We start from the raw sequence: 14,744 nt of genomic DNA, 5'->3' as shown, positions 1-14,744 counted from the left end.
TTTCGGGGAGTTGTTTCCTACTTTTGTCAAAGGGTACAGCTGATTCAGGAAAATGGGACTGACATGAGGAAGCGAAACTTATGATTCAAGCGCTTTTAAGTGTCATATCTGATCTTGTGGTAAAAGGAAACACAGTTTAGCTCCTGAAAGCCTATAGAGCTGACCAGAATGTTCAATATTTGCAAGACAGTGATAGAAAGCCAAAAAAGAACTATGTAGTCTGTACAAATGTTCTGATTAAATCTGATGTGACAGATGGCTCTGCATATATGCCAAAACCTGATCTTGTTTATGAGCAACTCACCATTGAGGGTTCCAATTTTACATTAAAGTCCTGCATTGCTCTCTTGTGGAGTTCTTTGCAAAAAGCGGTATACTCAGGGCTGTCTGGCTCCTGGTACGTTACAATGAACACAGACTAAAGAGATTGGGGAAAAAAACAAAAACAGTCAAATAGCTAAGAGTCAGAAAAAGAACATAACGTGATCTGACCTGTAGGCAAATATTCAATTCCTGGCACAAAAAGTCACTGAGAATTGTTCAAGACATTCAATAGCTTAGTCTGAAGAACAGACTCAAATTTATGTCACTATTCACCAATAATCTTCACTTCCAGAAGTGATCATTGAGTCACTTAACTAATCATTCAGAGTGTTTTTGTGAACCTAATCAACTGATTCAAAAAATTTCTTACATATTTAACAACTTAAAGGGATAGTTCACCCCCAAACTGTCATTACGTACTCATCCTCAATTTGTTCCAAACCTGTATGAGTTTCTTTCTTCTGCTGAACATAAAAGAAGATATTTTAAAGAATGTTGCTAACCAGACAGTTGACAGTATCCACTGACTTCCATAGTAGGAAAAAAAAAATACTATGCAAGTCAATGGCTACCGACAACTTCCTGATTACCAACATTCTTTAAAATATCTTCTTTTGTGTTCAACAGAACAAAGAAATCATACAGGTTTGGAACAACTTGAGGGTGAGTAAATGATGACAAATTTTTCATTTTTGGGAGAACTATCCCTTTAAATTTCAGTCTGTTTTTTACACTATTGTATTTCTTCAGAACACACATGCTGTGATATAAGATTTTGGTCATTCCACCCACCCTATTCTTCACTGCATTATGATACTGACACATTGACACTACATATACAAAGTCACTGTCTTTTCATACTTAACTTTAAGTTGTCAGTGTCAACAGTGGAATATTTGAAAACGTAAGACACTTTAAAATTGTTAGGCTTACGTTCTGTTTTATGGACTTTTAGTTTGTATTTCCTTGTTTCCCTGTGTTCTGTTCCTGCTTACTTTGCTTCCCATATTTCCGCTTCTTTTCCGTTTCCTAGGTGTATTTATGCCCTTGTTTGTTGCCATGATTACTGATTGCTTTGAGCACCTGTTTCTTGTTCGGTTTATTTTCTCCTGTGTATTTAAGCCCTCAGTTTAGTTCTACTCATGGTCCAGAATCGTGTTTTTTTTTAGTGAAGCTTTTACATTGATTCCTGCCCTCTGAATTGCCTTCTTAGTCTTTGTTTTTGTAAATAAACTAAAGCTGCTGTAATTAAGATCCTCTATAGCTCTTCCCTTGCCTGCACTGTGACAAAAATGAGTCATTCCGGAAGAGAAGATTCACACATGCGAATGCTCCATTGATGACAACTTGGTGGCAATATTAATAAACAGAAATGTTCATTGCAAAAATACAAATTCGGTCATCAATTACTCACACTCATGTCATAAAGCTTTTGTTCATCTTCAGAACACAAATGAAGATATTTTTTATATTTTCTCATCAAACTTTAATGTACCTAATCTGTACCTATTAATTGACTAAAACTGTGGAATGCTAATTGGTCCTCACAATTTAAAACAATGAAAGTCTGTTAAATAAATGTCTAGCAAATGACGTGTGTCTAGGGGCCTCACTGAACCACCCTAGCCTTCTGCCCTTACTTATTAGGAAAAGTAACTCACTTTTATTTTGTACATTCTATTTAATTGTTACTTCCAAATGTAATTTTTTTATATATAACATGCAAATCTTCTTTTTTTTTTTCAGTGTAGCTGCATTAATTAGCCTTAAGAGAAATGACTGCAAAAGCACTCATTTAAGTAAATGGAAGCCTAATGGATTATTCTCAATCAAAGCAACCAGGAAGGCTTTCAAACTAAGTGAATATTAGTCATATTAATAAAACCTGTCTAAACAACTTCAAATTTAATTCGGCATTCAAGAAGCACATTAATTGAAAAAACTCACTGAAATCATACAAAACCTTGAATCACAATGTAAGGTAGAAGACAATTCAAAGTGTTAACCCTCTACAGCACATCATTGCCCTCAGGCAACAGAAAGTTTTCTTAAGCCATATGTTTAGTACATTTTTCTTTAAATGATTAGAAATTATTAGAAAGGTTGAGAAAGTATCAAAGAACAGTCCAGTAAGGTGTTGGAGTCACTATCAAGCTTTAAGGTGGGACATCCTGTTCTGTTCACAGGAGCACATGGTGTGAGAAGGCGGAAAGATTATTTGTTTTAGAAATCTTATTTAAAATGACATGAACTGTACATAAAAAAAAAATATGTGTGTGCGTATATGAAAGCGTAGAGAAGCCTTTTGTCAGGTTTTATGAAGTTTTTTTTTTATTTTGCATGTTCAGAAATGTAGTTTTTCTTTTCGTTGCCTCAGGGCAAAGTGCGATAAGGGGTACTTTTCCAGGATGTTTTGGACAGTACCTCACATTGACAATAATGTGTTATAAGATAGGAAGATGCGGGTGTGCAGGAACACCCAAAGTCATGTGCAAAAACTGTAACTTACACCTCTACTTCACAGCAGAGAAGAACTGCTTTTTGAAGTTTCGTACGGAGTGAAATCTTATTACATGAAGTACATTATATGACATGACAAACTACATGATACAAACCTATGCATGTATCAAATTCAAAATATCAATGTTTTTTAAGTGTTTTTCCCTTTTTACGTAATGATTTCTTTTGAATTTTTTTTTTTTTTTTTTAATTGTAGTTTTGCACTGCTCCACAATGAAAAAATATTTTGGGGTGGGGGTTAAAACTTTTTTTATCAATAAAATGTTCCCAAATGAACCAAAAAAGGATGTGGATTTTTTTTTTTTTTTATGTGCCATCAACATGTGTGCAGTAGAGGGTTAAGCAGCTTCTTGACTGATCTCAAAAAGCAAAAGCAGACAAAAGTCAATGATGAGGTTATGGCTAAAGCAAAGCTCTGTAGTTATTATGGGTATTAATTAATGATACCTGAAATAGCTTGATGGGGTCATTCCACTGTATTGCTGAACCCTGCCAGGGCATCGGAACATCGCCACTTAAACTCTCTGCAAACACATCAAGGTAGAAGATGGCATAGTCCTCAGGATTCGTCACCTCATCCTCAAATAGCTTCATTATTTGGAAGAACGTCTGTAGAGGCCCACATATATACACAACTATAGTAGAAAAAAAAAGAAGAAAAAAAAACAAAACAAAAAAACTTTAGATAGAAACTACATTTTTACAATCATACAGTAATGATTTTAGTAAACTCAAAAACTAGAAATACTCAGAACTAGAAAACCATGAACACAACAACCATATAAAGATGACGAAAACAGACAATGAACAGAAAGAATGCAAACAGAATGGTTTTTTTTGTCTCATGCGTTCATTGTTGTCATTTTTGAATGGTCACTGTTGGCATATAATGAAACAAATATTGCTAAAGTCAACAGATTTTACTAACAGACCTACCGATCTTTGTGTAAAAATAAAATTATGATGCTGCTGTCTTTCTTAAGTCATTTTTACACCCCTCTAATTTGGCTCCAAATCTCAGGTGAAAGTTGTAATTTTGAAAACAGTGGACTATTCAGTAAATATGCATCTGTGACATTTAATATTTTGGCTTTCATCAATATTTATGTTTGTCTTTCTCCAGAAAAAAATATTAACAAAATCAAAAATTGATTTTGCTGGGCACCTCTGGCTGTGTTGACAACAGCCCTTTTCTGATGAATTAGCAAGGCTGCATTGCTATCATGCAAACAAGTGCAAAACACCATCATGGTAACACACAAACACTAATATAATGCAATAAACATAAATTAATCAACATAAGTTGTAAAAAAAAAAAACTCTAATATATATAACTGATAAAAAACACAATTAATATTAATATTAATATTAAGAAACAGAATTATTTAAATGAAATACCATCAAATGTTAAGTGTCACACAGGGAATTCTGGGAACGTCAGTTTACGTTTTTTAACACTGTAAATTATACGATTACTTGTTCTTTTTTATATCTAGAAACAGTTAAAATTGCTAACAGCTTTTACTGTAAAATTACATGAAATATAAGGTTTGACAGTTTTTCCCATATAGTGAAGGAAACTTACCATTAACCAACTAACAGGTTTTTACTGTAGCACTGTTACAGTCTTTCACTGATAAATTATAATAATTTTTAGTGGCAAATAAATCTAAAAACTGCTGGATGCACAAATGAAAATTATTTGGGTTTTCTCTTAAGAAGATGCATCAAATAACAAAGGTGTACTCTTCCATGCTGCATGGCACCATATTGATGCACACGTGAAATCTTGCATATGTGTGTGTGTGTTTTCCTTGGCGTCTACTATGCTATGGGCATTATTTCCATTTGCAGTGTCTTTCAGTATTGCATCTGCCAGCTCAGGAGCCAGACTCCCAGTTAGCAGACATTTCCTTAAGTGTTAGACCAAAGCTGGCCCCTGTCTGCCTCTCAGCCCCCAAATTCTAAGCTCCTCCAGCGTAGCGTAGACAAACGCACGCCAAGTAGTCCTGCTGTCTCCTGGATGCGCTCCAAGACAAATGTACAAAAAGGCAAGGAAAATGTTCAACGGTGTTATAGAATTTATAAGGATCTGCCTGAGCCTGGCTGATACAAAGCCCATGAAAAATGTTTGAGAACATTTTGTTTCAAAAGAGTCTATGATGAGATTCTGATGTTCTTGGGGTTTTTGAGATTTTTTGCACGTTTGCACCAGGTCGTTTTTGTTAGTCGCGCCAAAGTCATTTGTTTGTTTTGTGAACTGCACAAAAGATGCTGCTGTGTTTTGTTTATTCAAAATTGTCACAACTGGTCTTTGAATAGGAGTCTTTAAAAATAATTTGATATCAACTGAAGAAAAATAATAGATGTAATGGATTCACTCTATCATCTCAAGACATGTCTGAATTTGATATGCCGCGAGTCATTTTTTGAAAGGATTGTATAGTTCCCTTAAATGCAGGCTTTACAGGAGTGACACACACTGGACCATTATTGGTGTGGTTGGTGTGTGTGTAGTGCCCCGCATCTGCAATAGATCATTCAAGCGTTTGAGAGAGCTAATGCTTGCTCTTTCATATACACATACATAAACACAGCTTGGTCTTCTATTCAGCTATTTGACATTTGGTTTTAATCTGCTTCCATTCATTTGAGAGGCAAAAAAAAAATTTACCTCTAGAAAATCTGAAATCTGAAAAAGGCTTTTAGTGATTTCTGACATCTAAATGTTTGCTTGAACACCTTTTGTCATTATAAAAATAACGTTTTAATTATGATTCAGTAACTGATTAATCATGGAAGCATCCCTATTACTACTGCTCATACTTCAGGTTTTTGAACGTTTAAATGACTGAACGATTGGATTTGAGTCTGGTGTGTGCTGCAGAGATGAATGATACACCAAAATGTGTGTCCTTTTGCTTTTGTTGAGGGATTTTTCGACTTGAGCCAGTAAACAAATAAAGCAACCCAGCAACAGCATATAGTAATGTGCTAAAAAACACTCAGAATATACTAGCAACCACAACCAATACAACCATCCTTGCAAGCTTTGCGCAAGTCAGACCTGCTCATAGTTTCTTTAAAAAAAAAAAAAATAGTGTGGTTACACTTTATTTTTAAGGTGACATAGTTACATTGTACTTTCTCAAATAAGTACTGAATAATATTAATTAATGACATGTACTTACTACAGGGTTTGGTTTAGGGATAATTACTTGCACCATAAAAAGATCATAAATTTAATCAATTTGATTCTTGCACTGTAATTCAAAATTTCAGAATCCTTATGATTGTAGTGAACAGAACCAAATTCAGAGATCTTCTTCTGCAACTTGAATAGCGAACACTAGGGCTGTGCAACGGGCATTGACAACAAATTTTATGATTCGATTAAATTTCGATTCACAAGCTTGTGATTTGATTTTGATTCGATTCGATATTGATTAGATATCGATTAACTGGGGAATATCAGTACATGGAAAATTTCCTAAAAAAGCATATCTCTCAATGTTGCAAACTATACAGGGAACCCCAGGTGGTACATCACTATAATATTAAAGGTTAAAATTAACTTATTTGTAGGCTACTTACATTTAAATTACACATAAAGAAGGTTTTATAATAATAATAATGTTATAATAATAATTTAAACAAACATTTAAATGGTGGCTTGCCATAAAAAGGAATAGAGATATGAATAAATTAAGGATTTATTCAAACACACATTAAATACTGAAGAACGGGTTAACGAATATGCAATATAGTGACTTTAGCAAAATACTTCTCTCTACGTTCATTTTATAGCTGACTAATGAGTTTTTACAAACTGAATGGCTTTTCTGAGGTAAATGTAACATTGTGACATTTTTTTACAAGCTGTTTTATTGACGTCTTTCTGCGGTTGAAACGCAGATTAAGCGATTACATATTTTATGTGCTCTGACACAATGAAGTCATCTTTGAGTCCAGCTTGTAACATTTTCTGGTCCCACTTCCCTATCATTTCCTGTCTCATTACTGTATGTCTAACAAATAAAGAGGCTAAAATGCCACAAAAAAAAAAAAAAAAAGGAAGGAGAAAAGTTTTGTGATGATATTTCACAGCCTCAGGGCCGATTATTATCTCATCAATGCATGGAATGTAAGTTCACAAACTGAACAAGCCCAAACAACAACAACCAAAATCATGAATTAATCTGACCCCAGGGTCATAGCAACTAAACTCATTGAAGAAACAGAGATAGACATTCTGATGTCTCTGGACATTAACCACTGTGTTATTTTGAGATGCCTTTGCAATTCATTTCACATGGCTTTTTACAATATGCTTTAAGATTGTCAGCATATCAAATATGATTAGACTGTGAAATGCTGTATCATTGAAAGAATAAATCATGATCCCCCTACTGAAGGTTATACACATCTAAAATGGTTTATGCATATATGAAATGTTTATAAGATCAATATATATAAAAAAATAACCATTTAAGGCTGTGCTACGGTAATTTTACCACAGGTGGTGTGTGTTACAGTGAACAACAGTGTAGCATCATGGTGTGTGTTACAGTGTTTTTACAGTGGCCATACCTTCATAAAACATGCACCATTTAACAATGGCAATATATAAACACTTTTCAGGTATGTTCAGTAAAAAGAAAATGAATAAACAATCAATCAAGTAAAATAGTTTCCGATCTACATGGTCTATGTTCTTTTTAACAAAGCTGTGCAGGTGAAGGAATGCATTTACCAACTTACAACAATTAATTTTCATTATTATTTAATATGATAATTTTATAAATGTTTTTGTAAATGTCTGCTGTGTTTATATTTTCTTCTTGGACATGTTTGTGGAGAGCTCGTATTAGTAAATACATAGCTGCAATAATGTAATTAATGCATGTGTTTGGGTTGATAAATGATTTTTATACATTCTGTTTAAATTGAGAGAAGGGGTAGAGGAGGCAGAGTAGGATTAGGGCATGAAATAAGTTGGGCTTCGAACCGTACAGTATGTCCACATTAGCATGATGTTTTAAGTGTTGCAAATACCTTAATATTCAACAATATTATTGATTTAACCACGTTGGACAAGAACTGAACTAAGCTGGATGAACTAAGCAGAACTGGTATAAAGATGAAATTAACTAATAATTGATGATCTTTACAACAGAACTGAATCAACACTAAAATGAACAATGATTTTCTGTTAGAGCTGCTATACAGCTGAAATTAACTGCTTGCATCATTGAATAATTTTCCTGTTATCACTGTAAAGCTGCTTTGAAACAATCTCTATTGTATAATGCGCTGTCTAAATAAAGGAGACTTGATTTGACTACCTACCCTGAAGCCGCTTGCCTTATTTTATTACAACAAATTTTTAAAAAGCTTTTTTAAAAAGCATTACTGAAGTTAAATCCAGCTCAAAAGGTTGTACATGTCGCCGCCTCACTCTTTACTTGCAATATGTTAATAAATGCATCTTACGAGTGAGTGGCTAATCAGGATCTGTAAGCAGCCAATCAAGCTAACAGTAAAACAGCAACTGCAAGCAATTAGCCATAAAAGTACTCTAAATGTTCACACACTATAACAGTGTAGTTAAATGTCAGAACAATCTAGAAATGTTGAATGGCTCCCAAAGGCTACTAAAAGATAAGGTAAATATTACCAGATAAATGTCATGTGCTGATGCTATCACTAATTTTAGTGACGTACTACAGTAAACACACGCTGATAAACACCGCTGATAAAACCAAACCTGACAGAGCGAGGTTATGATAAGAGCAGGAATCTGGGGGCAATCTAATAGCAGTATAAAATTAAACCATACATCACCATAATTTCATTTTATATTTATTGATGTTGAAGGAGCATACTGTAACACATTCTTTATCAAGCAATGTCAAAGACAATGACCGTTAACGTCTTTGTGCAATACTGTAAGCGACATGGGGCTTTCCTTTGCCTTGTGTGTTCAAAGGAGACACTGGGAGACATGGATTTGTGTTGCCATGGCAGTGTGGATTTAGCAACGAAAACCATTGATCTGACTTGTTTAGACTGAGGGATGAATACTTACCCAAATTCACATAAATATACTACACTTCTGATAAAGACACCCTAGCATATAGTATATCTGAAAAAAAATTCTTTTTATGATTGGATTTGTCATATTTTAATGACTAAACTTAGACAATCATGTATGCTGTGCAAACCTAGTTCATAAACAATGCAGAATTCCAAATCATGAATCTTTCAGACATTTTAAAACAACAAACTTCAAGTTCATGAGTAGTCTGCGGTTGTTTAGGTCAGTGCATTCAGGCTGCGGAATGCAATTCCTACATCTGATATTTCATGAAATATGATTTAAATGCTGCAAATACAATGTAGTCAGTCCATTATTTACAAAACTCCATATATAAGGCACCAGAAATACAAAATTGGGAAACAGTGGAACTATCTAACCAATAAATGCGCTCTGACCATACTGAATGGGCTGCATCTGGCCTGCCAGCTGCAGATGTTTTCAGCCCCCAACCAGACATAATCCTCTATTGATTTTATGTGTCACCGAAATACAAAAAGAGCTGCGCTGCAGGGATAATAAATGTATCAACATGAAATTTTGCTTATGTCAGTGACTAAATATGTCCTCAGTTCAACAATTAATTGGTTTTATTTAACAAACATTTTCATCACATGCAACATTGGTGCCCCCTCAAAAACTGCTCAATCTCATCAGTAATAATGGTCTTATTAAAAATGTAATAAAACTAATTACTTTAAAGTGAAAACTATCTGAGCAACGTTTTGCGTCTATAATTAGAAAGAGAAAACAATAAAGAGATATAAAAATCAAAATGTGAAAAGTCTGTTTATTTGTTGCCACACTCCTTTAATATCGAGTGTTTCTTCCTCTGTCTGAGAGCACAGTAATCTAAAATATTTTTGGGATAAAGAAAAAAAGGGTGAGAGAACAAACAAACAAACATTGTTCTCATGAGTTATTTAACTCTGATTTCATCATTTTGGAGTAATGGCATTTCTCCACATCCTGATATAAACCTAGAATCTAGAGATCTGGACTTAACGTATCATATACTTTAGTATCATTATGTAATTAGTGTTGATGCATTGAAACTCAGTCACCAGCTGTGTGTACTCTCTAATTTACTATAAACTATTTTAATTAATGAAATTAAAATACATTCAATTGTGCTGCGTGAATCTTAAGGGAATTAAATAAAAAATAAGACACTAATATGCTGAGCGAAGACACAAAGACCTCAGTGACATGTGTTCTCCTCATTCCATGTATTATTTCAGTCATGCCACAATAACTGTGTTTGACAGCTCAGAGGGTTATGAGAATGTCAAGCTCCATAACAAAGCAAGGAATCAAGCTGAAAATAATGAATTTTAAGGTAACCTGCAGCACCTTAATAAGTTCAACAAAGAACTATGTCTTTATCAAGAATCATTTATTTGAATTAACATAAAAGAACATAAAAGTTCAGTATATTTGTTTCTGGGGTCTTTGAAACACCAGGTGTAGGAATTTAAAAAACAAAAAGTTCTTAAGTTATTCTGTTGCTCAAGATATCTAAATATTTCTGTTGAATTATATCTTTTAAAATCTGCCTACACATTTTCAATAGTTATAGAACTTTTGAAGAACTGTAAAAAGAAGTGTTTTGTGGATAACTGAACACAAGTAGATGTTGACTACATTGCTTTATTAGCAGTGAATAGGGTGCATGCCCTCCTGTTTTAGTGGTACTGTAAATAACTTGCACAGGGCACCACAGGTCCAAAAATACAGCCTGGGGGAACACAGGTGGTGTTAGTCCTAAACCAAAGCTATCAATGACTCATTGTAGTCTTCAGACTTTAGACGAAATTGACCAAGAAAATTAGTGTGGGTGCCATGGAGGGATGCTTTATGCAATAACATAAACTTGCTTGCTTTATTGATTAAATAAGGTACATTTTCTGTGGGTGGGAGGGGTGACAGTGACCAAACCAGATGGACGTGGTATTTTCATATATGGTATTTTCCAAAATATATGATAGTACTATTTGTTTTAAACCATTACCATAGCATATGCATACGCAAATTTACTTATTTTCCACACTGTCCTTTTTGTGATGTTTGCTTTCTAACAAAAAGTTTAGAGATTTCTATATATGGAAGGATGCCTCATAGAATTCTGAATGTTACATTTTACAAAATATATTGTATACATGAAAATGTGGTGTGTCTAAATGAACTGGTTATTTAATTAATTCAAAAACATTACTGACTAAATTAACCTGAATATGTTACACTTGGTTTACATTTATTAAAGTAATTTCCTAAATGTCAATTCAGGTAGAAATATGTTAAATATATGTGTTGTGTAATATGTATTGTGTAGATGTACTGAACATATCAGTGGGGTACCACTGGACAGTGATGCATCAGATGGCAATGTTTACTGTATTCATGTACCATAGTATTTCAAAGAACATCACTGTTTTGTTTTTGTTTGTTTTGTTTTTTTTCTGTTGTATTCTTTAAAATACATTGATTTATGTTACATGTAAACAGATTCATTGATTAGATTCATTGGCTAGGCTATTAACAAAAAATTACGTTGGTGTTGCAGTGTTTTTGGACATGCATGATGGTAGAACCAGCTATTCTTTTCAGTACCTTGGAGTAACGTAAATACCATGGTATATGACTTTAGTAATCAGTGCAATGGAATATAGCCACCAAAGGACCGTGACACTTTCTTTTTAGTGGCTAAAACCTAGCAGCTGTATCAACGAAACAGTATGAACTGAATCTAAACTTACTTCTCCCGCTGTCCTTTATAAATGTGATGATGTCTTTATAATTGAAAGTTTGTGGATTTTCGTAAGGGAAAGCCTGCACGGTGATGTTTTCTTCTTGCAGAATCGTGTAAATGCCCTCGGAGAGGAAGTAATGCGGCCGGTCGTCTTGTTTTAGGTCGTGGAAGATCATCAGCGCGCGACTGCTCCAGTTAAAATGCGAGTGCAGATAACTGACAAAGTCTCCGAGTTTCGTGGTGGTCGGGCCCGTCCTGACAATAGTTTTAAACTCAACAGACCCATCAAAACCATACGCTGGTCCTCCCGCGGTTATCAGGGGGAGGTTCCAGTGGGACGCGAACCGTCCGACCGATGCGACCGAATACGTGCAGCCGGGTCCGAAGAACGCATCTGGTTTGTTGTAAAGTTTAGTGTCCACTGCGATAGTCTGTGCCTCGTTTTCCGAGCAAGAACCAGAGGAATCCTCTGTGCTAAAATTAAGAAGGTTGATGGTGTGTCCCCTCAAAAGTCCGCTCTTCTGTATTTTCTCTTGCGCCATACGTATCGCGGGGAGGACGCGCGGCAATGCCCACGAATACTTCAGATTGTCGGGCAGCATCACCGCTACGGTAATATTCCTCTCTTCTGTTCTGCATTCCGGTAAGAGTACGTGAATAAGCAGCACAATGAAAAAACTATATCCCATCCTAAATCCCGATTTTAAATTGACAAACAAATCCTAGTTTGAGCGCGCCAGGTAAGAGCATTTAATCTTCTCAAATCAAACTTCAATGAGAAATATCCTCTTTTAAATGAAGAGAACAATCCATTAGTGGCGTCTTTCTTCCTTGTAGGCCAACTAGATTGCTTGACAGAGTCTCCTGGTGCTTTATATGATGGACTTCTCGAGTCCAACTCCACAGTGAGATTCAGTGTGCGTGCGTGTGTGTGTGTGTGAATATCCAGATGAGCGCAACTTCACCGCGCGCGGCCCTTGCACAGCCCCTACACGTCATGACAGCTACTAACCGATACACTAGTTAACGGCTCCCTCTGTCTGCAGGTCAATTAACCGCACTCCTACATGGAGTTGGGATAGCCTACATTTAATGGGATTTATCACTGTAAGAAATTTTAAATGGTAGTCGTTACTAAATTCCCTAACTAGTGTAGCCTACTCATTTGAAAGCCAACTACAGCTACATAGCTTTGTCATTTCTTTCGACTATCAATTAGGCTAGCTAAAGGCTTTTAAGGAAAAGATTAAATCCATCATTTTTTTTTTTTTTTAAATCAGATGTTGCAAATTTTATTTAAAATGTATACTATTGTGAAATAAAATGCTTAAAATTTAATCGAGGTGAGTTGGGATCGTGATAGGCGATGTTTGGGAATTTGGGATTACCACAATTCATGCAGAAAATTTAAACTTATGTTCATGTTTTATATAGCCTAAGTGTTACACCACCCAGAATTTTCCCAAAAATGAGGGTTCTAGGAACATTCTAGGTTGTTACCATAAACAGGGAGGTTTAATGTGACAACCTAACAAGAATCTAGGCCAAACTGTTTTGTAGGATATAAATATAGGAATATTATATCAAAGTTTGAGACAGAGCACAAAAGAAGTTAAAGATGTTGAAGCAAAATGTGTTACAGTATAACACTAGCCTATCTGTTTTCCCAGTAATATTCGAAATACTATTATGTATATTGTCACTCGATTAATACTCTGCATTTTGTACAAAACTTATGCATGTTTTGTGCATTATGTTTATATGGCAAATGTTATAAATTATGATAAATTACAGTATAAGTTGTTGAGAGCATTTGAGCAATTCTATTTGTGTATATGTTAATTTGACAAATTCTGGCAACACATTTTCTGGTCTGTTTTACAGTTTTGTCTTAAATTTTAGTTATTCTTTTTTTTGTTTTAAATCAAATGGTGGCCGTTTGGAAGATACTTTTGAAACAGTGAGAGTTAAGAGTGGGCAACAAAACCAGATAAAATCCCTGTTGAACAGTGAACACTAGAATTGCCATTATATAAGTTGCCATTAGAGGTCAGACAAGTTTGTATTTGTAACTACAGAAGGAGGACAACTGCCACCACCACCAATAAATAAATAAATAAACTCTAAAATAATAAACTACACTGAAAAATGTGTTAGTGTTCATGGAAGGATTAGACACTTAACAGAATTTTATGTGTTTTAAAGAATTAAACCAGCAACTCTGTGATCCAGAATCAACAAAAACTTCACTGTGCTCCAGAGCTGGAAACTACAGTGTGGTTGCCATGAATCCACTTTCATCCAAGGCCAACACAGATGCATAACCTGGTGTCAAGAGCTCAATCTTGGACCCTGAGCAATGGAAAAAGCAGTGTGATCTGATGAGTCAGCTCTCATCCTACTTCACACTGTATGTTTGGGGAAAGTCAAAAGAGGCCTTCAGTTGACCATCTACTATGCTGCCCCTAAAGTGGGTACATTAAAACATTTGAACCTTTAGGGCAACAATTAGAGAAATGAGTGCAGAACAGATGCCCACCTTTATTCCTCAAAGAACTCAGTGTCCTGGATTCACTCTGAACATAAAGTAGTGACACAATCCAACACCACATTTTCATGCCACTCAAATACTGCTGTCATTGAAGCAAAAGAGGGACAACCCCAATATAAATGTTTATTTATTTTTTTCACTTAACTCTAATTCACTCAAATTGTTAAAGGGTTAGTTCACCCACAAATTAAATTGCTGTCATTAAGTACTCACCCTCATGTTGTTCCACACCCGTAAGACCTCGTTCATCTTCGGAACACAAATTAAGATATTTTTGATAAAATCCGAGGGTATTTGCAGCAACGTCATTGCATCTTTTGACGTACAGAAAGGTAGTTGAAAACATGGTTAAAATATTCAACGTGACTACAGTGGCTTAACCTTAATGTTATGAAGCGATGAGAATACTTTTTGTGTGCAAAAACAAAACAAAAATAACGACTTTATTCAACAAATTGAACAGTTGTCATACGTAGTGAACTCGGCTCATTATTGGCCGGATC

General features: G+C 35.0%; 1 protein-coding gene across 1 annotated transcript in view; it reads right to left on the bottom strand.

The window, feature by feature from the left end:
* The window catches only part of npr2 (natriuretic peptide receptor 2), a 59,780-nt gene extending 47,179 nt beyond the window's left edge, over positions 1–12,601 (bottom strand). The window contains exons 1-3 of the mRNA XM_067407211.1: positions 11,698–12,601; positions 3,292–3,479; positions 305–418 (exon numbers count right to left, since the gene is read on the bottom strand). Coding sequence (XP_067263312.1) covers positions 305–418; positions 3,292–3,479; positions 11,698–12,379 — 984 coding nt within the window. The 5' untranslated portion in view covers positions 12,380–12,601. The remainder of the gene's footprint in view (positions 1–304; positions 419–3,291; positions 3,480–11,697) is intronic.
* Positions 12,602–14,744: the final 2,143 nt, after the last annotated feature.

Source organism: Chanodichthys erythropterus, chromosome 13 (assembly GCF_024489055.1).
Source record: "Chanodichthys erythropterus isolate Z2021 chromosome 13, ASM2448905v1, whole genome shotgun sequence".
NCBI classification, from domain to species: Eukaryota; Metazoa; Chordata; class Actinopteri; order Cypriniformes; family Xenocyprididae; genus Chanodichthys; species Chanodichthys erythropterus.
The sequence above is the reverse complement of the archived record's forward strand: the minus strand, read 5'-3'. Positions and strand labels throughout refer to the sequence as shown.